The 25,979-nt window shown below is 48.5% G+C and overlaps 1 protein-coding gene across 1 annotated transcript in view; it reads right to left on the bottom strand.

The window, feature by feature from the left end:
* Positions 1-25,979, bottom strand: part of LOC139061089 (uncharacterized) — a 395,355-nt gene that overhangs the window by 229,439 nt on the left and 139,937 nt on the right. The window contains exon 2 of the mRNA XM_070540599.1: positions 18,795-18,893. Coding sequence (XP_070396700.1) covers positions 18,795-18,893 — 99 coding nt within the window. The remainder of the gene's footprint in view (positions 1-18,794; positions 18,894-25,979) is intronic.

Raw genomic sequence — 25,979 nt, 5'->3', positions numbered from 1 at the left:
TGTGTGGTGGATGATAAGAATAGCATAGAATAAGGCATAAGACATCGCTACGAAATAGCGGCCCAGAAGTCCTTCCACTGCTTTGTGGTGTCCCACGTGGCAGCATATCGGGCCCTTGCTATTTAAACTTTATATGATTGACATGGCTAATATTAACAAGAACGCGAAATTTATTATATGCACAGATGACACTAGCATATTTTTTTTTCTGGTAGTAAACCGACCACCTTATCTCTAATCGTAATGGCGCTATAGGTGTACTGCTACTCTATAGTTGTACTATATAACTCTATGAAGATTAATGAAAATAAAACAATAGCAATTATCTTTCGGGCCAAAAATAAACCAGTCCCTCCTAAGGTCAATATCAATGTCAATATCAATGTCAATGCCTTAGTGTGACATTTACTGCACACGTCCTGGAAATCTCATGTCAACTTACTAGTGACAAATGTAGCTCTCGAATAACTGCAATAGCTAGTCGTCTCAGATACATTCTTTCTGCACAAGTTATATCACTGATTTATAATTCTCTTTTCTATACACATGTTAACAGCTGCCGACTTATGTGGGGCAAAACTAATTCCTCCAACCTAAAAAAAAAAGGTTATGCAGAAACGATATCTACGCAATGTGTACAATGCTGGTTATAATGCAACAACTGCAATTTTTTTCCCATAGAGCGCATGTCATCATGGCGCACAAACTATGCCCTTGTCGTTCGAGTTCTGGATTTAAATATGAATTGATATATAATATACATAGCTTGGGTACTCTGGCACATTTAGAAATAAAAAAGAGCAGTATGTTATATGCTGCCAAACATGGATAATATTGGAATGTTGTTGCAAACCGTTTGAACTTTGGCATGGAACGCCTATGTTATTCTTTATCATCACTGTTAAATTATCATAAATGCGCTAATTTTGATTTATTTATTTGCTCCACTGATAAACTTAGATCTATGTTTGCGGAAGAAGAAAACTGATTTTACTTATCCTGGGACTTATTTTTTCAGACTATTGTGTTCTACCTTTGTTCTGCACTGATAAAGTGTTCACATTTGTTTATTGACTGCGTTTATCATTGATGTTGCCCAAACGCCTCTCATTACGTGGGGCTGCGGACTCGTCAAGCCGCCTAGTGGCAGGTTTTTTTTTTTTTTTTTACTTTCGTTCTCCTCCATCTGCAATGTTCATAGCGTCATTTGATTTGATTTGAACATTCGGTACCATTTCTTCTCTCTCTATTACCCTTAAGTGACAGGGTCCATCGATAACTGCTGCTTCTTTCTTTCTTTATCAAAGGACTCAATTAGCACTATGTTCACTTAAGGGATTATTTTATAGAACACGTCTGTTAGAATCAACTAATGATGCTCCTTCCCACATACGAGTGCACGGTATATGGTGGACTTTCCCTAAAGCAGCTATAAGTGCATCGAATCATGCGGGTAGCGTTGTTGGGGCTTAGGGTGGCGTTAGGGCAAGGAATCCACCAAGCCCATCGACGAATACGTCCAGTAGTAGGAATGAAGGAAAAGGGGTTTACTGGCTCAGCTACGCGGCTCCAGTTACGGAAGCCCACTCCACGCAGAAGCAAGTTAAATGTCCGAGCTCACATCAGGACCCACGGCCCCTAACGCACGAATAGTATCCGCTTTTGATACCGTCGTCTTCCCTGGGCGAGTCGGCTAGGGAATCTGAAGACTGTCTAGCAGCAAATCACAATCGTCGAATCCGCTGCGATACCACGCCCATGCTATCGTAACGCTCCGCAGTAACCACGCCTCCGAATCCCGATGGCACGGAATACGCGGCAGGTTAGCAACCTGCAAATCCAAGGTCGCCGTCGCTGCTCGGTAGCATTTGATGTTGGTCCCCCTTCATTATTAGTTCAGGCTGTCAGGTAGTGGTGGGGGTATAGTAGCCTTTTGTGGACCCGTCAAGAGTCGGTGTCCACGCCGACTCGGTGTCTTCAGTCCCTGTCCTTTGCGCCTTGCCTTTACCCGTCCACGCTGCATTGACTTCTGGATAGGCGCTGATGGATGTGGGCGTTTGCCTCGGGGCAAACGTCTAATTAACGTCTTTGCGGTGTAGAGAGGTAACAGCGTCCACAGGAACAGTAGGGAAGCAGCCTGAGCACGATAAAAAGAAACTCTAGACTCCACCGCTCTCGGTCTGTATAATAATGAAGATTATTATTATTATTATTATTATTATTACTAAGCTCAGCAATTAAAACTAAATTGTGCGTTTAAAACGTCCCAAAACTGCGCACTGTGCATGCTATGAGGGACGCCGTAGTGGAGGACTCCGTAATAATTTCGAGCAACTGGGGTTCTTTAACCTGCACGCAATGCACGGTACGCGAGCGTTTTTTGCATTCTGCTCCCATCGGAATGAGGCCGGCGCTGGTGGTTTCTCATCGTTCCCATCCAACTCTGCACGGCATGTCGGCCTATTCTGTGACGTCCCTAAAAAGAGCGCAAATGTTTTGTGCTATCTCTCCTCTGTTTCAAAATATCGTGGTACTGTAGAAATTACGAGCCGCGTTATCAACCAATGGTGTTCCAATGAGCGGTCAAAACTGTGGTCCCAGACGACGTTCTGACTCAGAGGGACACGAGGCGTAGAAAATGACGTAAACGATGAAAGAGCTGCAAACAATTCAGTTTGACAATTAAAGCACAATATCCTCTATAGGAGCAATGATAGCCGAGAAAAAAAAAACAGAAAATAAAAACTAGCTGTGTCAGAGACAGCTTGAATCAATTCAAAGTGTCCGGCTCTTTATCGCCAAAGCAAAAGCTCGCGGTTTTCTCAAGCTGTCGATTTTTTCGGAAGCATTTACTGCTCACCGCCGCCATGGTGTATACGTTTGATGGGAAATAAAATTGTTATTAACTTTATTTGCGCCTTGCCTCTACTCGTCCACGCTGCATTGACTTCTGGATAGGCGCTGATGAATGTGGGGGTTTGCCTCGGGGCAAACGTTTAATTAACGTCTTTGTGGTGATGAGACGTAACAGCGTCCACAGGAACATCGTGGAAATATCAACGTGGTCAGTTCTATATATATATATATATATATATATATATATATATATATATATATATATATATATATATATATGTTGAAGGCCCTTTGTTACGCTTCTCACCAAATCTCTGGAACGCGCGCTTTGGACACGCTCACACATCACCTACCATCTCCTAGAGGCCTACATACGCCGTTTTCTGTGTAGCATACTGTAGAATACAACTTCCCGCAAGCTTCTGTAGAACAGATCCTGATCAAATGTCAAGAATTCCACCAACATCGGGAGACACTTCGCGTTCGTCTAGACGCCTAATAGATATATGGGTGCCTTATCTGCAAAAAAAAAAAGAAAAAAAACTCGGTGCTATTCCACTCTGTGAAGAAGGATGACCAGCGAAACTGTAAATGTGGGCCTTTTAATGCCTGCTTCACCTCTGCAGCGGGTCGGTCCGGCATTGCACTACCTTGGGTATGGATTTTAACATGAGAAGACGCTACTCGTGCTTTTCATAGGGGATACACTGACTCTGCATTACGTATGATTTGTACAGATTTGCGACTTCATGATAAGCGATTGAAAAAGCGTTCGACAATTTTGTTTTCTCTTTGTACTGCTCTCTCGTATAGTGCTTTTTATGTGTGTCTGTTTAGCTACGATTTCGGTATTGAGGATTCTTCGGATAGCCACGCTTGCCGCACTGTCGCAGTAAACAAGCAACCAAGAACTCGCACGAAGAGGCACCGCAACGAGCGGCAGGCGACCGCTCAACTTTCGATCCTGTCAATACAGCGGCCCCACGTCAAGTCTGAAACGCTGCGTGCACCGAGCCCGACTCACTACGGCACGTGACAGCGACGCGTCAAAGCAGCCGGAGGGGTTCGACTATCGGGGGAAAGCACTGACCCCGTTGAAACTCGCTGCAGCGACGCACGCTTAAGTATACAGGCAACTTTCAAGTGGCATCCGCGTACATAGACAGCGTCGCAATTTCCCAAAATCGCCGAGCTCAGGAGCGCGTGGCGTGCACTGCGTATACGAGGCGCCCTTGTATGCGTGCACCACTCCACGAGAAGGAGCTGCACGATTTACCCTGCCGCTACGCGGCGACCATCCTCGCGATCGTATCAGTGTTTTCTCGGGACGAAGAGCACGATGCGCGCGGCCGACCCAAGCATCCCAATCGCCGGGGACGTTTTTATCATTGAAGTCCGGGCGGTCCGCCGGCCCCCAGACAATCGCGCGCCGGACAAGCGAAGCAATTCTGCGGGCCGTGCGCTTTTCCGGGCTGTCAGAGTAAGTACGTACACGCATATATGCGGGTATATGCACTTCAACTGCCAACAGGCCAGGCTGCTGCTGCTGCTCTTTCTCTCTCTCTCTCTCTTACGCAGCCCGCTTCGTCGTCCGAGATCCGTTCTCGACACAAGTTTCTAGTCCGTCAGTTTTTTACCCGCGCTGGACGAAAATAACCGACGATATTCCTCGGCTATTTGTGCGCTCCGCGACTGGGACAGTGATGTCCGTAATGATAGGTTGCGAGACGTCGCGCGCAAACGAACGCGCACAGAAAAAAAGAAGCTAGACAATAGAATCCCGCATTTTAGGTCAACGTGGCCCCGCGTAGTGAGAGGGCTGATAAATATTTGCGAAAAGTCGGAAACGCAGACATATATATATATATATATATATATATATATATATATATATATATATATATATATATATAAAAGTGTGTGTGTCTGTGTGTGTGTGTGTGTGTGTGCACGCGCGGGTGGATTGTGTGCGTTCGTGGGCTCGTTTCCCCGTGCTCAAACAGAGCTTATTTCGAATGTACTTAAGAATGCCAGCGCGGTATTTTTTCGTGCGGTGTAGACGATTGGTGCACTCACAAAAAAAAAATGGTGCCCTCAGATAACGAAGATGCTTATAGCGGGCCCGGTATTAAGTAGAGTGCCACGAGGAAATGAGTTACAGGGGCGGCGAATATGACACATATACCACTCCATCAAACTCGATGGTGAAAACGGAAACGACGCCTGAGACAGGTGTCCTCCCACACTGTCAGAAATTTCGGGCTAAATGGGGGGCGACAGACCCATCTATAACGATCCAGCAAGCCAATGTGGAACACTCACTGCAATATGTGCGCGATGGTGAGCATCGCCACGCCATTGAAGTTCGGCCATTATCCGCTTTCGGTGGGATGAGTGCAGGCTGCACCAGGGCTTGCCACAATCAGCAAGTTGACCCGCGGCTCAAACCACGACTGGTACACGCCTGTCGGTGAAGCGACGGAGAGAGCGCGCAAGATGTTCCCAGTTCTCGATAGTGATCGAGTGCTACGGCCCGTGAGTGACCACTGGGCGATCAGCCCAAAGCTTAACGCTGCCACGGTGGCACTAAATACGATCAATTGTCCAGACACCATATTCGATCATTTTCTTTTCCTCGTCCCTGACAAGAAAAAAAGAAAGTGTTTGGGCAAGGCCGGGCCTCTTTAATCAGCCAGTTTGGAGGCAAATGCATGCCGAAGACATTCGAGCGAGTTGCCAACGCATATTCGCATATTCAGAAGTCTCCTGGCCACTTTGGCTCGATACCGCGTCCGTAGCACTCCGAAAGCACTGAAGGGTGTGTGTGTGTGTAGGGGGGGGGGGGGGGGGGGCTACTTCGGTCATCATCAACCACAGTGTCAGGAGTTCCATATGCGAAAGTCCACAACACATGCTTGCAGCGACAGCGTTCGGATGCGCGAAGTTACCAGGAATCTTTCTGAAAGGGGTGATTTTTCATCCATATACACGATCTCACGGGGAGAAGTACGCTCACAGCGCGTATAGTTCTTTTTTTAAATTCTTTTCTAGCCGAAGCACAATAAACGATATCTGCCCAGCAGAAAACACTCAGCTCTCAGCTCACACAGGACGACTAGCACCAAAATATGTCGAGTTCTGATCAATCACTTCACCAAGGCGCACACAGGCAAAGCTAACGGAAAGCGGGGACAAACGGAAATCCGCAAGGTCTCGCGCACTCCGCCATCAGCTTCCGATGACGCGGACAGCAACGGCGGCGAGTGTCAGTCTACCTCTTTGCTTTGCCAGATGGAAGAGACGGCAACTCAAAAATTGCTCTCCGTTTATGAGAGCTCAGATATCAGCCACCCATCATCATCGATACAACAGACCCAAGCAAGGCCTGCAACACCACGAGGGTGAACGAGATCTTTTTTTAATTTGAGGCGGGGATCATTTTTCGAACGAGTTCGAGCCATCGCGCTTCGGCGGGAGCGGCTCGCGGTACCTGAACACCGCATGTGAGCGTTCTACCAGTGCCTTCGCTAGTATAGCGATCACGTTTTTTAGAACTCCACAATGATCTTTCCCTGTCACTGGGAGAAAATAATGATCGATCGGCACCATGTTTGGGATAATGGGACTATATCCAAATGACGTTTTTAAGCTAAAGTTCCTTCTTTATTTTAGCCAGTACCTCGTGGAGGCCTGGCTGCCTGTCTGTGCACGTTGATTTACATCTCGCAAGCCATACTTGGTAGCTACACTCAGCTACCAAGAATGCAAACTGATTCATCCCCTTCCCTCAGAAGTGGGTTCAAGAATCGGATAGTCTGGTATGGCACTCCCGGCAGCTAGAAGAGATTTTTCATTCTCTCAAGTCTTGCTGCCGGGATCAGGAACTCATAAAATATGTGCTCTGGCGTTTCTTTGGCGTTAAAGAAAGAGCAGTTTTGGTTCAGACCAGCATGAGCAGATACAAAGGCTATTTTAATGCGTAAGCATTCTTTGGCAAGTACCCCAGCTAAATTTGCCTTGTCACGCGAAAAGTGTAATGACTTGTATATGCACAAAAATGCGTAGCTTGCGAAGTTAAGACATTTATTCGTTATAAGAGTGTAAATATATATGATCGGTAGCTCTATAAGCGATAAGGATCGAGCAATTGAAAAAAAAAAATTGATCAGTCAGAAAACCGTTCTCGTCAGGCCACCTTGAAAGCTTAGTTTCCCTGATTACGGGTGTGTATGCAGAAAAGCATGCTGTGAGGCTGCTGAGTATAAAAATAAGAATAACTGATTGGTACGTGTTATAATAATTTGATAATAATAATAAATTATTGGTGGAGCTAAAAAGAAATTGGTGACGTTACCGTCGCTGCGTCAAGGTTGTAACAAAACATGAAAAAGAAAAAATCATTATTTTTAGCAGAAGGGAAAGAACAGCTGTGGTGAAATCGATTGTGACGGCGTTCCGGCTCAGTAGATACGGTCGCTTTGAAGCGGCCATGCAGCTTCGTCGCAATTGATCTCCACACCGTTCAGTACACTGATTTAATTTATTTGGCACCGGAACAGCGACGGGCAGACACGCATAAGCTTGGAAAAGCAAGTAAGCAAAGGCGTATAGTAACAGCCGAGACAGAATGCTTGCGCATTAGCCGACAATGCTCAGAATTTCTGTGGCATTTCTTTTCTCATGGGCAGACATTCTATTGCAAAACTCCACGTGAGCGATGCTCTTGTAGCGTCAAGAAAGTCTCCCAGAATCAAATGCCAGCTCGGTTTTTCAGCCTGTCTGTTGTGCGTACTCTAAGTGTTTTGGGCAGCTTCGGGGACAAGTGCTTCGATGCGACGCAACCGGCGAGAGCCACCTATCGCCGAGTGCGTCCCCCTCGTTGGCCCCCTTTTCGTCACGAACTGCCACGCGGCGGTCCGCACACAAGAGGAGGCCACGCCGCGCGCACTGCCGGGCCCTTAATTACAACCACAGAGCGACGACGTCGGCGGCGAACCGCGCCCCAGGCGCAGATGTTCCGGCGCCGTGGCCGCACACACCGAGACGATGAGAGCTGGGAAGACGCACGAGGACGCGCGCAAGAAAGCGCTCGCGGGAGGCCTCCGCCTTCGTGCGCGCCCCTCGTCCGCTGCCGCCTCCGATGCGCGCGTTTATTTCCCGTTGACACAACCACGAGTATACCAATGGCGAAGTGAGGCAATCGCGCTCATCTCGGGGGTGCGAATACATTCCGACACCCAGAAGTAGGGACTACGGCAAGCATCAGAAGGACATAGAAAGAAAGAAAAACCCGCAAAATTGCACAGCGCCGGCAGGCTCTGGAAGCGGTGGCTCCACGAAGGATTGCGGCGGCGCGAAACTTGCACGCCCTCCGAGCTGCGCGCGGAAGCGATTGCACCCACGACTACGAACGCGCACTAGTGGGATGCATGCGACGGGCTCGATACTCGTCGAGCAACTTGCCCCCAGCCGAGTACGGCCGCGGCGATTGGGCGCCTGACATTCGTCGCTTTCTTGGTCACGGGAGATTACATATACGCACACGTTGGGCGCTCCCGTTTTCCAAGCGACGACGCGGAACGCTGTTTGCGTCACGATCAGGCTATGCATGGCAAAGCGCCGATATTTATCGGCGCGGCTACCGGCTACGCGCTTTGCTGCTGCTATACGTTATCGTGCGTACTACGTGCTCGGCTAATACGCTTGCGTCGCCCACACGGCAGGCGTGGCCAGTGGAAGCCGAGAGCTAAGGCGCATCGCATGTAAATGAATGGCACAGCACGGCGATCGCCAGGGGCGCTGAAATTCCCAACCACTTACAAGAACTGCCACTCAATTGGCACCCCATCGGACCGATAAGGAAAGCGAGAGTGCTTTTCGCACGACGGATTTTAACGGCGATGCGAGTAACAAGCATTAAATGTTTTGCTGTTGGCGCGCCCACCTTGACCGAGAAGCGCCGACGTGTATAGCATCACGTGCAGGTGCTAGGACATTTTCGAAGCAACCGTAAAAATATATTGCAGTCACGTCAGTGACAGATATGTGACACGACTAGAGCTTGAAACTGCGGGACATTCTCGGCCCGTGCGGACTGCTCCAAGAACGCGGGCAACGAAAGCGCTTGTAATAATTATTGAAAACTACAGGTCTTAACGAGACTTTGAGAACAGTTTGAGCGGATGTTCGTGCCTGCTGGTGTATGCGTCGTTTGTGTGACCACTGCATATATCATGTTTTTCCCCTAACACCTGACGCATCTGAAGAAGGCACCGTCCTCGAGGACTAATATCACCTGCAGACATGGATGGCCTGCGGGCGTGCACTCACGTCCCCATTTTAACTCCCTCCTCTCCTACATCATAGACTCTAGCTTGGTTTTCCTGATGTATAGGAATGGGCGACCTGCCTAGGCCCGGAGGCCAGTATTGAAATTTCAAATAAAGACGTGTTAAAACCACCGAACACTTGAAGTAGCTTGTATACGCCATAGGCCACAAAAACTTTGCAACATTTCAATCAATCAATCAATCAATCAATCAATCAATCAATCAATCAATCAATCAATCAATCAATCAATCAATACACCCATCCATCCATCCATCCATCCATCCATTGCAATGTCACCGCCTACAAATCGTAAATTGCAATATGTGCCGTAAAGTAATTAATTAAAAATTTATTATGAATTTTTCGTTGGCTAGTTGAATACAAATATCGATCTCTAATGTACGCATCTACGATTAATACAGCTCAAGGACAAGAACTAGGCTATCTGGGACAGGCGATTTTTTTGAAAATTTTATAAAACTTATAAAATGATCACCCCGCATACGTGCAAAGGGACAAGACACGGGCTTCACCGATACACAGTTGAAAAGCTACGACCAACGGCCTCGCTTTCAAACGATTACGATAACTATAACTGACGGGAGTTCATGTGCCGAAATTGCGCTTCGGCCGTGATACGCGCGGTGGTGGAGGGCACCGGTTTAATTTAGACCACTCGGGACACCTTGAAGAGCGCGGAAACTGCAGTGCAAGGATGCGTTGCGGTGTTAGCCACGCGAACGCGTTAGCTTCAGATCAACGCACTGCAATATACTGAGCAAGCACCCCTTCGTATCCCTCATTTTCGCTCGCTCGGTGGTCTTATATCTGTTGAGCAAGCGTGGCGAAACGGTGTGTAGTTTGGAATCACCCATGAACACATGCCACCCGAATACCGCCTCTCAACCACAGTAAAACAAACTGCACGCCAATAATAATTTCTATGACAGCGCCTGAGACTTAAAAAAAGAATGATACTAAATTCGCGTCAAGAAATGTAATTGCAGCAGAGATGTAATAACCCTCCTCTATAGCCACCTACGAGTTTCAGTCACGAACGTCTCCACCTTTTATTTGAGGCTGTGGTAGGAGAAGAATTATATATAAAGAATAGGCAGAGAAATTTCGTCGTTGAGTGAGTAATTCGGCTCCGGAGGTGCCACCCTACCATCTGAAACAATAAAAATAAAATAACGCAGACAGGAAAGAGGGGGAAAAAAAGCCGGTAAAGGCATCAACGGGCCTTGCGTGAGTCTAGCCGCTGCCGTTCTCTTGTGCGCGCGATTTGTGACGGGAGAATCGCAACAAATTAAGGACAAGGCTGCACTAGGGTGCGCGTCTCTAAAGACGCCTCATTGGAGACTGGCTGGCGCGTTAGCAGCTCGGATTGAACAAATGCGAATACGAAGGCGAGAGAGCGTGTCGACACAAAGATGACAGTAGCTGGCTGCACGCAGCCCGTCGCACAAGCGGAGAGGGAGAAAAAGAAAGCCGATGCGAAGAGCGCGCCCCATTGCGAGGTCACATCAATAGTGCAGAGACGCTGGCCAAAGAGCCGTTCTATCGCGTCTGTGAGCGTCGCTTCGCCCGAACGACCTCCCTCCAAACGTGGGGTGAATGGCGCTTGGGAGGCACACACAGCTTAATTGAGGCCAATTAAGGTAAATCAAAACGAAAACACACAGCGCTTTCTTTAAATGATGCAGCAGCGGCAGCACCAAACGAAATGTATTAAAGTCGGTTTTCGGGCGCAATAAGCCATGGTGCGCGCAGCAAGTGTGAACGCTGCAAACGCGGTCATGTCAAATTTAGGACAAATTTTCAACGTCTTTTGCCGATTACTTTTCGAGAAAGATAGAGAGAAAGCGTCGACGAAGACCGGCATAAAAAAAGAAGTGAGGTCTTGCACTACGAACACGCACGCACACAATGTCGGCTGAGCCGGTGCGTCTCTTTTGATCTGCTTTTACGTATACAAGCTCAGCCACCACCCGTATTTCGGCCAGCGTGAGCATGAAGAACGCAATGAAGTTACTAACGCAGTGCTATATGAGAAGCCTCGGAACACTTCCCTGGCAAAAAAATAAATAAATAAATTACTCAGAATATAACTTCGACAAAAGAAGTCTGTTGTTATCGCAGGCCCTGTCATTAGATAAGCACGCACGCGGGGCTATAACGGCGAGGATGCCAGACAGTATTGAACGTAGCAACAAATGTAACGCAAGTTGTGAATGTAAACTTTGGCTACATAAGGTCCGCCAAACAAGGGTCCTATATGCCACATAATATGTTATACCTGCTCCGGTTCTACATGTACTTGATATTCGGCTCGTAGAATCTACACAGAGGGCGCCTGCAATGCAAAAGCACCTCCCTCACGATCAACTCGGCGATATACACGCCGTACACGAACATTAAAGAGCTAGTGCTCTAAATCATACACATACATATTCATTTGGCGCTTTTCAATTCGAGCATCCAAGTCATCGGCGCACCTACACCTGCTGCGTAGCGGCCTATAGAAGTCGGCCCAGACACGCCGACCGCCGCCTAGAGTGCGCAGCGAGGGCGCCAAGCGACGCAGGAGATAAACTCAAGAGACCGCCCAGAAATGTAACAAACGCTTCCCGACGCCACTCGTCAACACCCCAGATAAAATCGACCGGGTGAACGGAGAAGAGGAAACACCGCAACAACGGTGCCACACACGATACAAAGGACGCTTACATATAGCGGCGCCCACCGACCGCGAGACAAGCGGCGCGCGCTACAAAGAGCCGCATGCATATAACGCCGCCCGGGTCGTCACGGTGCCGGCCCGCGTGTATACGAGCGCACGCAGACGAACGTGCGGACGACGCGGCAGGACGCGGCAGGACGCGCGCACCGGCGACATAAAGGAGCGCTCGCCGACTTCGCCACCCATGGACCAGCGCGCGCAGCTCTTCCTCTTCGGCGCTGCGACACAGCGCGCGCAAAGGACGCCGCGGACGCATATATGCGGCGCGGTGGCGCGGCCGTACGTACGCCTGGGAGACGACGCCCCTCGTCGCGGCCATTACTGCGCGGCGCGGCGGCACCGGGGCACAACGGGAGCACCAATCGACACAACGCGGACCCGGGCAACAATGGGGGGCCCCCGCAATAACAATAAACACGCAACCGCGCTGCCTGCCCGGCGGTTGCCCGATGCCGCCTGTTACGCCGAGTTGGCGGCGCGATCGCTGCGCGGCGTCGCCCGCCACGGCGCGCGCACCCACACACACACACACACACTGAGAATATATATATATATATATATATATATATATATATATATATATATATATATATATATATATATATATATATATATATATATGCGCGGCAATAATTTGCCATTGCGGTAATCAAACGCAGCGCGCCGGCGTCGTGATGCGGTCGGCGGCGTGGCGCGAATGACCTAAATGCAAGCGCGGCTTCGATTTTCGATCAAATGGGCACTCCGAAGGAGGCGAGATGCGGCCGGTCGCCACTAGAGTCCCAATATACGTGGCTGGGCGCCACTCGACCAATCCCATTCCCCTCGAATGAGTGACCAGTTCTTGCCTTCGTGACGTATGCCAAATAGTGAGCCCGTCGCCTTCGGCCAACGACCGGGAAGAGTGCGACCCGCGCGGGTCGTTGCGCTCTTGTCGCCTTGCCGCAAGAAGCAAGCATGCGGACGGGATGAGCGTCGCGCCAGGAAGCGACGCTTTAGTCAACAGCCTTTTCTGGGATACCGCGAGAATTTCATACGGGAGCGTTGTCGCGACGCTGGGAAAGTAGCCACCTTCGGTTGTATGCCATACTCCTCCATCAATGTATGCTTCCACACAGCGACTAAATTTCTATGCAGTGCTTAAATTTTAACGGCGCACAGGTCACGGAAGGCTTTTAAAAGGTAGCTTGTACAGCCACATACGGGATAGGCACACCTGATTGCGCTTTTCTGGACTATGAAAACCGCCAAAGAAAGACGATGCGCTCCGCAAGTATGCGACGCCGTTCAGTTACCTTCACACAACCGTTATAGCTGCTCCTCAGCACAACTGAACGGTGAAGCGCGCGTATACCGTGGCAGCAAATGCGTGCGGACTGTACGGCGGAAAAGTCGGCGGCTGCCAGGCACATGCAGAGCAAGCCGTCAGCCGTGGGCACGAAGGGCGCCGAAAAACAGCAGCGCACAATGAAGTTGACCGGACTTGCCGAGCCGCTATACTCGACAAAAGGCCGGGCACAAACATGCACACACGGCGACCGACTGCAGCAGTCGGTGCACGCGTGTGCAAGGCACGCAGCAAGCGACTGAGTATCGGCAGTAGCGATGGGCACAACTGCGTTGCGTCCAGCCGGAAATCACCTGGCAGGATATCAAATCGCCTGGCAGGTAGCGCAACTGGCGGACTGACGCACCTTCGATTATGTATAGGTGAAATTAAATGACGTATAGTGCCACGCAGGATTTCGAGGTATAGGACTGCGAAGCTCAGTGACGTACTTTTTTTCGTATAGTGTTCCCGTTCAGGTTATAAACACCTCCTCCTTTTTCTTAAGATGAATAAAAATAGTCACGGTTGTGAAAATTCAATCCGTTTTGCTCTTCGCTTTCGCAGAGGGCAGACAAACGATGCAACGGAGTAAACACGTCGGTGCATTGAGTGCTTTAGTTTTTCTTTCATTTTTCATCGACATTCTTCCGCCGTATATGCGACTTTATGTAAGATGAGCAATTAACAAGCACAACGAAATGCGTCGGTTATTTGCCCAGACGACACTAGAAGTTCAAGGACAAAAGTCGCGAAGATATACGAATGAGTCGGTTGGCGTACGTATAAACGCGTCATCATCTTGGCCGGCTGCAGAACAGTATAGCACAACATTTTTCAGAGATAGAACTGCAGTGACGACCCCAGGTCCAAATATGCATTGTCAAATCTGTGGGTGGAGGCCTTAGCAATTCAACGTATTTTGTTTTAGCCGTCGGTATAAAGCGTCCCATGGCTTCAGGATTCACGACTTCACGCCGACATTACAAGTTTCCGCCTGGGTACAACCGTTACACCGCTTCACCGCGAAACAGCAGAGATGGCAAAAAAAAAAAAAAAAGACACGGGAACTATAAATGCCACGCGTTCAAGCGTCTTTGTTGTCATCCTATACGCAACTTGCAATATCATGCAATGTTGTCTTTGTGCATCTCGGAGGTCACAACTTCAATGTCACGCAATGTTTACGTTTATGCTCTATACACCACTCACAAGCTTGTGCCGAGATGCAAACAGCAAACAATGCGAGACGTCGAAGCAGTGAAGTCACGAGGACGCCGACGTTTGCCGGGGGAAGAATGGTGAGGACAGGTGTATGGCAGACAGGAGTAGGACGCATGATACAGGGGCGGGGTTGACTATCTTCTTTTTTATCGCTTCATACCTGAATGTCGGGCGTTTACTGCAAGCTGGCTTGCGCGCGCATGGGTTCTGGCAAGTGCTACGCGACGTTACACGCGCGCCAATCGCCTCAAAGAGCTACTTGACGTTGATACTAGAAAAATTACAACGCGTGTGATCACTAAAGCAAGAACCCTAACGGTTAGAGCATCGGAGTGTTGCGCTGGTAGACCGCGGGGTTTGATCCCGTTATCGGACATGTAGTTTCTTTTATTTTACTTGCCTCAACTATTCAGCAGGGGCACCTGCATAGCAAAACAAGGGGCGCTATAACGTAAAACTATTCCAATATGTTTCTATTCCAATCTCCTGACGTCAAATTTGCGTAACCACCGACGCAACCACCGGGCGGTCACCCACAGGGTTATGCTGTCCCGTCTGAACAAACCAATCAAACGCTCTCCTCGTTCATAGGAGGTCACTTTTGTTTGCTTGAAAAACGAATGACATTGCCTACACTCAGCGGCTTGTCGTATCTAATTGGCTGACAAGAGGCGAGGAGAACGCTCAAGTAGAGAAGGATTCGCTGGGGCAGAGCCAGTGCACTGAAAATCGATAACCGGATGAAGAGGGTGGTGCCGGCGCCTGCGATTGGTCGGCTTTCCCGTACTTAGCTTGTGGTGGCTGGTCGAAAATCACGGCGGCATGCAACGGAAGCTCAAGAATGACGCTAAAATGGACCCTCAGCAAAGAAGAGTTGGCAGAATGAGGTGGTAAACGTGCCGAAATGGCTCGAAAACGTTACACGGCCACGAAAAAGTTTTATTCTACGCAAATACACCCATGATCTCCGGCAGGTGCGACTAGCCAGCGTCTCAGCGATCGGCGGCAGCGATCTTTTATTCCTTTCGGAACGGGGCAGCCTGCGGCTATTCCGAAAAAAATCAGTTTTGTTCGGCATATTAATGCATCTTTATCGCGTACACGTCACTTTGACGCGGTGAGTCTGTGCGGTTTTGTGACGTCGTGTTACAGGCAGGTGAAGTGGGTGCAGCCCGAAAATGTTTTACCAATAGCCGAGGGCTAATGGCGAAAAGGGGTCGAATCAGAAATAACTGTTTTTCTTTTTTCTATCAAATCATGCATAATCAGTGTGTACACATCAGATCAGATGGGGAGGTATCGCGGTTTTCGCGACGTCGTGTGACAGACAGGTGAAGTGGGCGTGGTCGAAAAAAGTTTTTGACCAATCGTGGAGGGCTGATAGCAGAATTGGAATAGAAAAGTTTGGAATAGTTTTACGTTATAGCGCCCAAGGACACGTACTACACGCCCGATTAAATCACAGCGACGGACATCGCGAAGCGCGCGCTGTAATGGTTGGGGTCGGGCATAAAATAGATGGTAGCTGGCCCAAACCGTCCAACTCATTCACGATGAGGACGCTGTTGAAGGCAGAGACTTGTTCTCATCGAGAACTACAGTATCTACACGAGAACGTTACAGTACGTCAGTCTAGCATGACTGAAAGAGAATGCACACTGAGCAACCACCAACGGCTGCTCAAAAACACTCTGTCCTCCCTAGATCCCTAGGTGAGGAAAAACGGCCGTTCGACTTTCGACAGATGGGAGCGTCCAAAGTCATCGTAGCCGCCCCGCCCCGCCTTTGAGGGGGAGGTTTTACACACTCACTTCCGCACAGGTTACACTGACCACACCAAGGGGAGTAGGTTTTTCGCAGACACGGGTCTTGTCCTGAGCAGGCGCCTCTTGATCCCAGTGTTGACCCCATAGACTGTGGCTGCCGCGTCTGTCCACTGACTGACGACTTCTAAGGCCCGTGAGACGGCGCCGCAAAACCTTTTCTTCCCGGAGTGCCCCCGCTTCAAACAAACCGTGACGGGGACGGCGAATCCACTAAACAATACTTGGTCCATCGACTGTGTCTAGACATCTAGGCGCCATTTCGTTGGGGACGCGGCGAATTGTCGTCCTTACAAAGCGAGTCGCCGACGCAGACATGCCGGTGCCTTTCCGACGGTCGCTTCCCCGAAGATCGCCAGCCCCCGCCAGTTGAACGTAACAGCGCCTGCTACGATAATGTAAGAAAATTTGTATTTTTTAGAGCAATTACTGCTTTCAATCGTGCCGTATAAACGGCACGCTGATGCGATCAAGTTATGTGTTTTGCCGCCATGTTCGGGTACATGTGACACTTGATTAATCATCACTGCGAGTTGACGCTCGGCTGGATCACGCCGCAATTTTTGTTTCTTATTTTCAACGCCAGAATAACTATAATTATTTCCGCTGCCTTTATATCTAATTCTGTATCACAACTATTATTACACATAGTACATATCTGTCAGGCTGAAACGTAGAGAACACCGGTGTGTTCAACTGACTAGAAAAGGTTGTGCTTAAAGGACAACTGCAACGAAAACTTCGGTTTGGCTAAATTGGTTATAAATGACGCATATGCTATCGAAGCAATCATGGACATAAAATATATGTAACGCGGAGATGATATATCGAAAGGTATGCGTGCCAGTAGCACTGATGCCTCAGCAGGACCGTTGAACGGAAGGGTCTGGAGCCAGGAGCTCTGCAAAAGCGCAGTATCGTAGCAGCAGCCTCCAGTGAGAAGATTTGCTACGAATATCTTGGCTTTACGACTTGAAAAGTATCAACATTGTGTAAAAAGTTCAAACGGCTTTACTGTCAAAAAACGGTTCTTTCAAGAATTGGCACATGTAGTGCCCATGGAATTTGCTGTCGGTAGGCTAAAGGAAAGTGCTTTTCTTTTTTTCTTTCGTTGTTTGCTCCCCGACACTCCAACAAGACGTGGAGGACGATCAGCGTCTCGCCACATTTGCCACAGGTTCATCACCGGTCAGCAGGTAAGAGGGTGTGACATACGTGTGGCCTACTCTAAGTCGACAGAACATGACCTCAATTTGTCGTAGTTTCCTAACGCGGCTTAATTAAATGCAGCTTATTTGACGTTCCAGTGTTCCGGGATTTGTTGCCAATAGTTCTTATTTTTTTTGCACAAAAATGACTTCAGATCCAGGGCAGGAACAGCTATGGAAGTATTGATATCTTTCGTTGCTATGGATGTTGCAATTTCATCTGCGAGTACGTTACCTTCGATGCGTCTATGCCCCAGCACCCAACATATTACAGAATGTTGGTCAGGTGTATAATAAGCACACAGCAGCTAATAAACATAACTGATTAGAGGTTTTCGTGTTTCTGCAGGTATATTAAAACTTTTAAATAGTAAAGATCTTTTATTAAGAAAACATCGCTTTACGCATTGAAGCATAAAGGTAACAGGAACGCCAAAGCATTTCTCCGCAAATTTCAGGAATTGATATCTCGAAAGTGGCGTCATCCTGAGAATTCGTTCTAAGTGTATCCGCCTTGCGAACTCCACTGCTAGAATTTGTAAATTGCAATATGGGTCATAAGGTAATTAGTAATAAACTTAATAGGTGAGTTTTTGTTAATTGTTCGGTCATGCAGTTCAATTTTTTGCGCATGTCCGCCTGTTCGAGTAGACCAGCTCAAGAACTAGAATTGCGCTATCTGCCAAAATTTTCGAAATGTTCGCGGAAATACCCAGTATATATGTGTGCGTGCGTGTGCATGTGTGTGTGTGTGTGTGTGTGTGTGTGTGTGTGTGTGTGTGTGTGTGTGTGTGTGTGTGTGTGTGTGTGTGTGTGTGTGTGTGTGTGTGTGCGTGTGCGCTCACGCATTTCCCTCGCTTTTACCGCTAAATCGACACCGAATCTTTTTTTATAACTTTCGGTATCAAACACATGCATGTTTGCGAGCTTTTTGTGACGCATCCACTCGTACTTCAAAAGCCCATTTTTTGCACACACGCTGTTTGCTCTCATCGGCTCTTTCCGTGGCCCAACATTTCGTTGATGTTGAACTTTTAAAGATGCGCCCCATGACCATGTGGCCACTTCAACGAATGTCGCACAACAAGCAAAAATAATAATAATCCCTCCTCCGTGCGCGGCGCGTCTGAAATTTAGGCATTCCTCACTATGGCATCCGAGATCTTGGAGGGCGGCCATGCTGCTCGATCTCGGAGGCCATCTCAACAGTAATACAATCCAAAAGTTAAACTCAGTAGCTCCCAGCCACAGTTGCATGCAACAGATGTTTCGAGGCACTTTACCTTGTTGTCCCACAGCGGGTGATCTCCGACGGAGCTGTAGGACTTCCAAAGCTTTGGGAGCACGATCGCATCGTTTCGTGTCTTTAGCTGGGTGTAGTGCTGCACGAGAGAGAAAACAGAGACGCAAGCCACAAAACGTGAATGCCAGTTTCATGTTTTCTTTTTTTCTTTATTCTTTCTGCCCCACTTAATAGGCAGCTTTAGAGATAGCGCCCCCAACCACTTTCACATATCCAAAGTTCCACGCCCTAATTGCGTTCTTTTTGTACTCCTTTGCGCTCCTTTGAGTGGACGGCCGTTTGGGTCCCCTAACTTAGGATGTGCAAAACTTAAAACTTCCTAAAGACATGAAGCTCCTTCTAGCAACGTCAAAACTAGAGAAGCCACACTCGCATAGTGCAAAAGCTCGGACAAAGACAAGTAGCGCTGCTATGCGCTCAGCAAAAGGATCTCGTGACAGGAAATAGGAAATACGAATCAGGCGTCCCCCCCCCCTCCCTCCCCCCCCTCTCTCCCCCCCTCTCTCTCTCTCATTTCAGAGTGGCTTGTCAACAGTTAGACTAACCGGTGGCCAGGCTGAAGGCATTTTCGACGTACACGCTTTCAGAATGCGGTGTCGTCGTGTCTGTTTTACGCCGTGCTTTTAACGCGAGTAGTTGCTGCTGCAAGTTACAATCGCATGGGGCGCTATAAATAACAGGGACGATAAAGAGGACAGGAATCAAGCTGTGGCACCAAAGTGCGCCGCTGCAATATCGAAACAACCACTCTTACCGTATACAGTACGAGGAAGTTCGGTAAGACAGGAAAGACGCAGAAACGAGATGGGAGGCGACGCCCTCCTATAAACTAATCGTACCCCTTCATCGTGACGTCACAGATTTTCGCAGCGTTTCCTCCGCTCTGTTTAATCGTTTATCAGCAACGAAGGACTAGATTACATTCTAAAGTAACGAATGACTCAAACTAGGAAGTGTCGGCAAACTTTTCAGTGCCAGAACGTCTCATGCATCTACGAGGAAATCCTTTGAAATACCTAACGTTCCACTGACGTACTGGCGCTGAAGTATCGGTGCGGAGAAAAGAAAAGGAAGAAAGTTGATAATCAATCTTCTTTCCCCCAATGCGAGTGATACATATATATATTTCCGAAAGGATATTTTACCAGTATAAACTGATTTACGGTGTTGTTCCTTGTGTCCATTTAAGCCCCGTTTACATACAGTGTGGGTATGTAATCTGACGCTGCGCACGACACCGCGCCTAAATTAGATTCGTTGCGTTCATAATACACCTACATCCATGCCTTGCCGCTTGATTCAGCCGTTAAAAATATATCCGGATACAAGATGTAGTATCTAAAAGGCTGTAGTTTCGCATGTCACGATCGAAGAACGCCTATCCCTGATGGCTCATTTAGACAACACCGAAAGAAGCTTACGAGTGATGCGGTACAATTATCGATGAAGTCTATGGCGCAGTAAATATGTGAAGATTAAACAGCTCGCTTCGATATCAAACAAAACAACAGGCGCAGATGATGACGAGCTTTGTAGTACGGTGCAGCGTCGTCAAAGCTACAACCCGGCTTCCAGTTATCCGTTAACCATCCCCACGACTCTCTCTTCCTCATGGCTGCCTGTCACAAAAGTCGGGATATGTCGTCAAGTTTTCCCCCAAAATATCACTTTTTTTTTTCATTTGCGACAAGTGCACACACGCCTTCAAAGTAGCCTTTCTCAAAGAATGGATGTGCAGGTCTATATACTATATACGTGCACCCAAATTTTTGTTTGTGTTCCTATAAATGGCAGCGAAGGCGATCCGTGGCACAACCGACCCGCGTTGAGTTGTGTGCGTGCCCGTTGGTGTACTGTCCACGACAAAACTGTTCGCCAAGGGCACGTGACCGCCAGCAGATTCTGAACCGCAGTGGCGAAGCAGCCGAACTATACGTGGAGATGTGCGCGTCCGTGGCTGTTGTTTTTCGTGCGAGCAAATAAATCGTTCTCCAGTGAAGGTGGCCGCCAAGTACAGAGTTTGAACCACGGTGGCAACCAGCGTGCACGCGTGCGTTTCGTGCGTACGCGTCGGGACAGCTAGAAGTGAAAGCCGAGGCCTCGAGAAGTTTCTGTTTTTTGTTATTATTATTTCACCATACAGAATTTTTAAATATCACCTGTGGCAAGATAAGTGTCATTCTGGTCATGGAGCTGGATTATACTCGAAGCGGCGGACATTATTACTCGCGCGAGAAACGGAAATGCAAAATCCACTAATTCACAAATGTTCTCTAATTAGCTGTTTAATTCATTACATTACGGCACATATTGCAGTTCACGTAGTGTAGCCGGTGCGCGCGTTTGCGCGGCATATCCACTCGGAACGACTCCCAAGTATCGCACGGGTTTCGATATGTACAGTCAACCGCAAAAGTTTACGGGACGCAGGATCTGCCAAGAAGCCGAATTCTCGCGAAGCGTGGTCACACAGCCTCGAGTTAAATGTTCCAGCATGTAGTAGTCTTCGCCACCTACACAGTGATTCATTGAATACAAAGTGTCATGACTTAACAGTGCAGGAATTCCCATTTCAAGGGGAAACCGCATCCCGCAAACTTTTTGCTGTTGACTGTACGCCGTGAAACTTGGGATAAAAATGCACTATTGTTCCATTTTATTTTTAACAAACCGCCGTTTTATGCACTGAATCACAAAAGTAAATGAGAGGCCCATGTACTTCGTCGCACACCATGGGAATGAATATCTAGAAACGAATGTCATCCTGAAAATTCGTTCCAAGTGATACGTCTTGCGAACTCACTAGCTGCAATTCGAAAATTGCAATATCAGCCGTAAGGTAATTAAATGAAAAGTTAATTTGTGAACTTTTAATCATTTTTTGATTATGCATTACGATTCTCGTGCAAGTAATAACCGCCTCTTAGAGTAAACCAGCTCAATGACCAGATTAATGTTTTCTGCCACAGGCAATTTTTAAAGGTTCTGCATAGTCTAAATAATAAAAGAACACCCGGTGTAATTCACAGCTCACTGGTACGACTCGTTTCTGAATCGTTCTGCATGGTTACACCCGTTCCTTGCGATTACCGCATCCATACATTCTTCAATGTCCAACCCTGGGTAGAAACACTACCAGTGCTCTTTGAGTCAAGCAGACAAAGCACTCATAGCGTGACAAATCATAAAAACAGCATCTTATTTAATTACAAAATAAGTTTTAAGAAGTACCAAAAAACGTTACAGTTTGTTACACCCCCCCCCCCCCCCCCTCCCCTCATGATTTCACAGAGCCACAGACACTGAGACTGCTGGCTCAGAGCCAGTCATAACCCGTTAGTTTCACCTAAATTTTTGCTAATTTTTTGTACGAACAGCGAGAAAAGTTCGCCGGTAGATCATTGTGTTCATTGCTGCGTCTCCTTCTTCCCTATTAGAGGCACCACACAGAAAAACAATATCCCAAAGAAGAAGAAAAAATTATCGAGTTTCATGCACACACGGGCCCAAAACTGCACACATCGCCTAAGAGGAACGCTGCGTCCATGCTAACACCATGCTTACAAACATCGAAGCCCTTGGCCACTATGGCGACACTCACGTGAGAAGATGAGGGGGCAAAGCATGGCCTGGACAAGATAGAACAAGAGGACGATTTCGAGACGTCTCACTAGTTCTCTTCCTCCTCCTCCTCCTCATGACATGCCTTGTGAAGGGCACCAGACAACTTGGCTCCGGAGAACAGGCCTACTACGAAATAAAGTTTCATCCGTCTCTCCGCAGTCATACATCTTCGGACCCTCTATTTTGGCTTAAGGCACTTCTCTATTTACACAGCAGAAGATAAGCTGGAATTTTAGTATAACCACGGTATACTTTCTATATAATAAAAGGATTTCAATATTTCGACGCTAGTTCTTTGAAAATACCCTTCTCTTTGTGCACGTGTGTTCGCCTTCACGTATAGTACGTGGTCAAAAGTTTAGGGATATGGCGCCAAAGCAAACGCGGTCTTTTTTTCTTTTCTTTTTTTTTCTGGCGTCCTTTCATACAGCGCTTGGAATTGATGTGAGCAATATAAGTCCAGCGACGCAGTGCACCCCTAAATTACAGTCTATACGCGACCAATCGCGGCAGCCGCATAACGGTTTCTCCGGCCGACCGAGGCGATGTACGCGAAGCGGCTCACTTCTCGCGCCACGCCTGAATGCTGGCATCGCGGCATCCGGGAATCCAACAGTGCGGCCTCACAGTTGGAAACGGAGACAAATCAGTCATCAGGTTAGTGTGACAAGGCGGCCACGCACAGGCGCAAAAGAAGAAAATATTGCGCTAGAGCGCAACGCGAACGTGCCCGGCATCACCAAAGGAGGGCGGGAGGACGCGACGAGCCCGCCAGACAACGTCGTGCGTTTAAGGACGTACGCGATCGGACGGTGTGAGCGCGGAAACCGGTCGACGCAAAAATCCGATCGCCAACAACGCAGCCTTTCCCCACCCAAACCGACATCCCAACCAGCCTTTCGCCTTCTTGTTTTTCAACAGAACAGAATAGACGGCAGCTATAGCGAGAGAGCTGCTCGTTCCAGCTGGCTGCTCGTAAACCCGGAGACCGCGGAATGAGTTTTCCTCGCCACCGCGGAGACGACTCTTTTTTCGGAGGCCGCTAGAAAGTTCTACGGCGCCGCCGCTGGGTGGCTTTCCTCGGCGGGACCGCGGGCGCCGGCTCAGTGCAACAAGAAGAAAGTGCACTGCGCGTGCCGCCGCGCTCAGCGAGCGACTCTGGTCTCTCGGCCGCCGTTTGCGCCGAAGGGTCTTAACGGGACCGCTGTTTCTCGGCCTTCCTTCCTCCTCGGCCTCCCGCCGCGTGCGGGACAGTCCTGCGGCGACAGCGCTCCCATATGACGCGCCGCCACACGAGTACGTCGGCTCTCGTTCGAACGACGACGCGCAGTTGCACCGTGCGACCCGGCTTGTTCTCTTGCCCGCGGCCGTATACTGGTAACCGCCCCCCCTCAACCCACCCCATTTTTAGCCCCGCGCAATTTCTGACGTTCCAGGGTAACGCACGCGGGAGATACCGAATAGCCACCCAGGTTGACAAAGTTTTCTCACACTGTGAATTGAGGGGCCGCACCGCGTGTAACTTCCGGTATACGGGCAACGGAGCAAATCCGGCGCGACAACCGCGCGCCTCGAGCGACCGAGGTATCCATCGGTTCTTCAAAAATGCCCACTTCAGGGGCCACCTGAAGAGTGCTTATGTAGTCGACACTCTGAACAAGCTTCTTATATAAAGTGGGGCTACGTGCCGAGGCATCCAACGTTTTTTGAAGACAGCGGCCCAAGCGCTTGAACACAGGTACTGGCTGTAACGGAAACACTATCCAGGCCTGGTAGGCAGGCCTGGCATGTTACTCCAAATAAGGGAAAAGATAATAAAGAAAAGAAAAGATAAGATAAAGATAATAATAAAGAAGAAAAGATAAGATAAGATAATAATAAAGAAAAGATAAGATAGGCAAGCACAGCCGGTTAAAGCAAATTGACCCTGGTGTCCTGAGGAAGGCCGGAAGTACATTTTCTGCGTGCAGCCAGTGTTTCTCCACGAAGCCGAGAACGTTCGAGGCATGTGTCGCGATAGTGATGTATATCGCAGCCTTCTGAGACTACGAGCTAGGGTCTGACCACACAGAACTTGCTGCAAGTCGCCCAGAACGTCACACGTATACACTGGCGAGTATATGACTGCTAACTTGTACTCTGCAAGTACTGTCTGTAACTACGCGTTCAATCGTACCACGTCTGTATAACTACTCGTCAGCTTCGCGAAAACACTCCTATTCCGCAATGCAAACTCAATGCATTACAGGAAAACGCGTAAGCAAGGGGCTATACAAACTAAATACTGGCATCAGTTATAAGCACAGGCGTACACCTACATAATATCGCCAACATCTATTGTGCGTCCATCGTCATTTACTGATGAACATTCTATTTGACGAATTCAGGTTCGAAGAGAGAGAGAAGCTCTTCAAAGAAAACCAAAGAGTTTCGCCTGGGCGTAAACCTATCGTGCTACTCCAAGTGAATGCGATGCGAAATGAAATTATACACGCAGGACATGCACACGTAAAGCACGCTAACACAACACATAGTATTACATACAGTATCTCGTGGAGACGAGTGTCGCACACAAAAAAGCCCCTTCGTAGCGCGGGACAGGCCGCACTATAGTCCATGGTCCCAGTACGCTATAGATCAATGTGTGAACCCTGAGGTACAGTGCTCACGGAATGAAACGCGTCAATTTAGGGCTAAGTAATGCGCATACTTTCGTTTCAACCAGCTGCAGTTCGTGTCACATCGACGTAATTCTGGCGCGTACACTTACATCAAAGTCGTCGTCACCTTTGGTGACCAAATTCCTAGCGACATGACATGGTACTCTCGCGTACTTGGCACATAAGTAGGGTTCTACTAAATGCTCCGTGTCCCATTTCATTCCGTGAGCACTGTACATCCATCTAGTGCGGCCATTAGGGCGGTCCTTTGGAGAGATAAGAGGCTGCAATTGTAGATTAAGCCACGTCATCTATAGCACATTGCGCGCAGGGCACAGTCGCGATCCTACCGGCTTGATTTTACGCGAGAAGTATTTTGTGTAGTCAACGTCTGCGAATACGGTGCACGATGCTAAAGTCACACATTTGGTCGTAAGCGCGCAAAGGTGTATAGTGATATACTTCGCGTCGGTTCAGATAGCGCGCTGTGTGCGCCACGCAACAGAAAACGCTGTAGCCGAAACGTCACTCCTACAGAATAAGGTATCGGTATTCGCTCTGAGAAGTTGCTCGGTGCTGAAGTAGCAGCGCGGCCAGCTTGTGAATTGCCCACTATATATATGACCCAGTTAGGGAAGCCACTGCAGTGCAGCGCTGTGCACCAACTGCAAGCAGTTTGGTGTCACTGACGAGCTGGTCATTAGCGCGCGGTGACTGCAGAGCAAATAGGGCTGCACACGTGAGTCTGTAAAGATGACCCAGAAGCTGGCTTGCTACTTAAAAGATATAGAGGAAAGCTTTACGCAGCGCAGCCAGCCCCGTGGCAGTGCTACAAGTCCTAAGGATTAGCTTAGCGAATATAGTAAAATCAGATTCTGCGG

Source organism: Dermacentor albipictus, chromosome 1 (assembly GCF_038994185.2).
Source record: "Dermacentor albipictus isolate Rhodes 1998 colony chromosome 1, USDA_Dalb.pri_finalv2, whole genome shotgun sequence".
Taxonomy (NCBI): Eukaryota; Metazoa; Arthropoda; class Arachnida; order Ixodida; family Ixodidae; genus Dermacentor; species Dermacentor albipictus.
The sequence above is the reverse complement of the archived record's forward strand: the minus strand, read 5'-3'. Positions and strand labels throughout refer to the sequence as shown.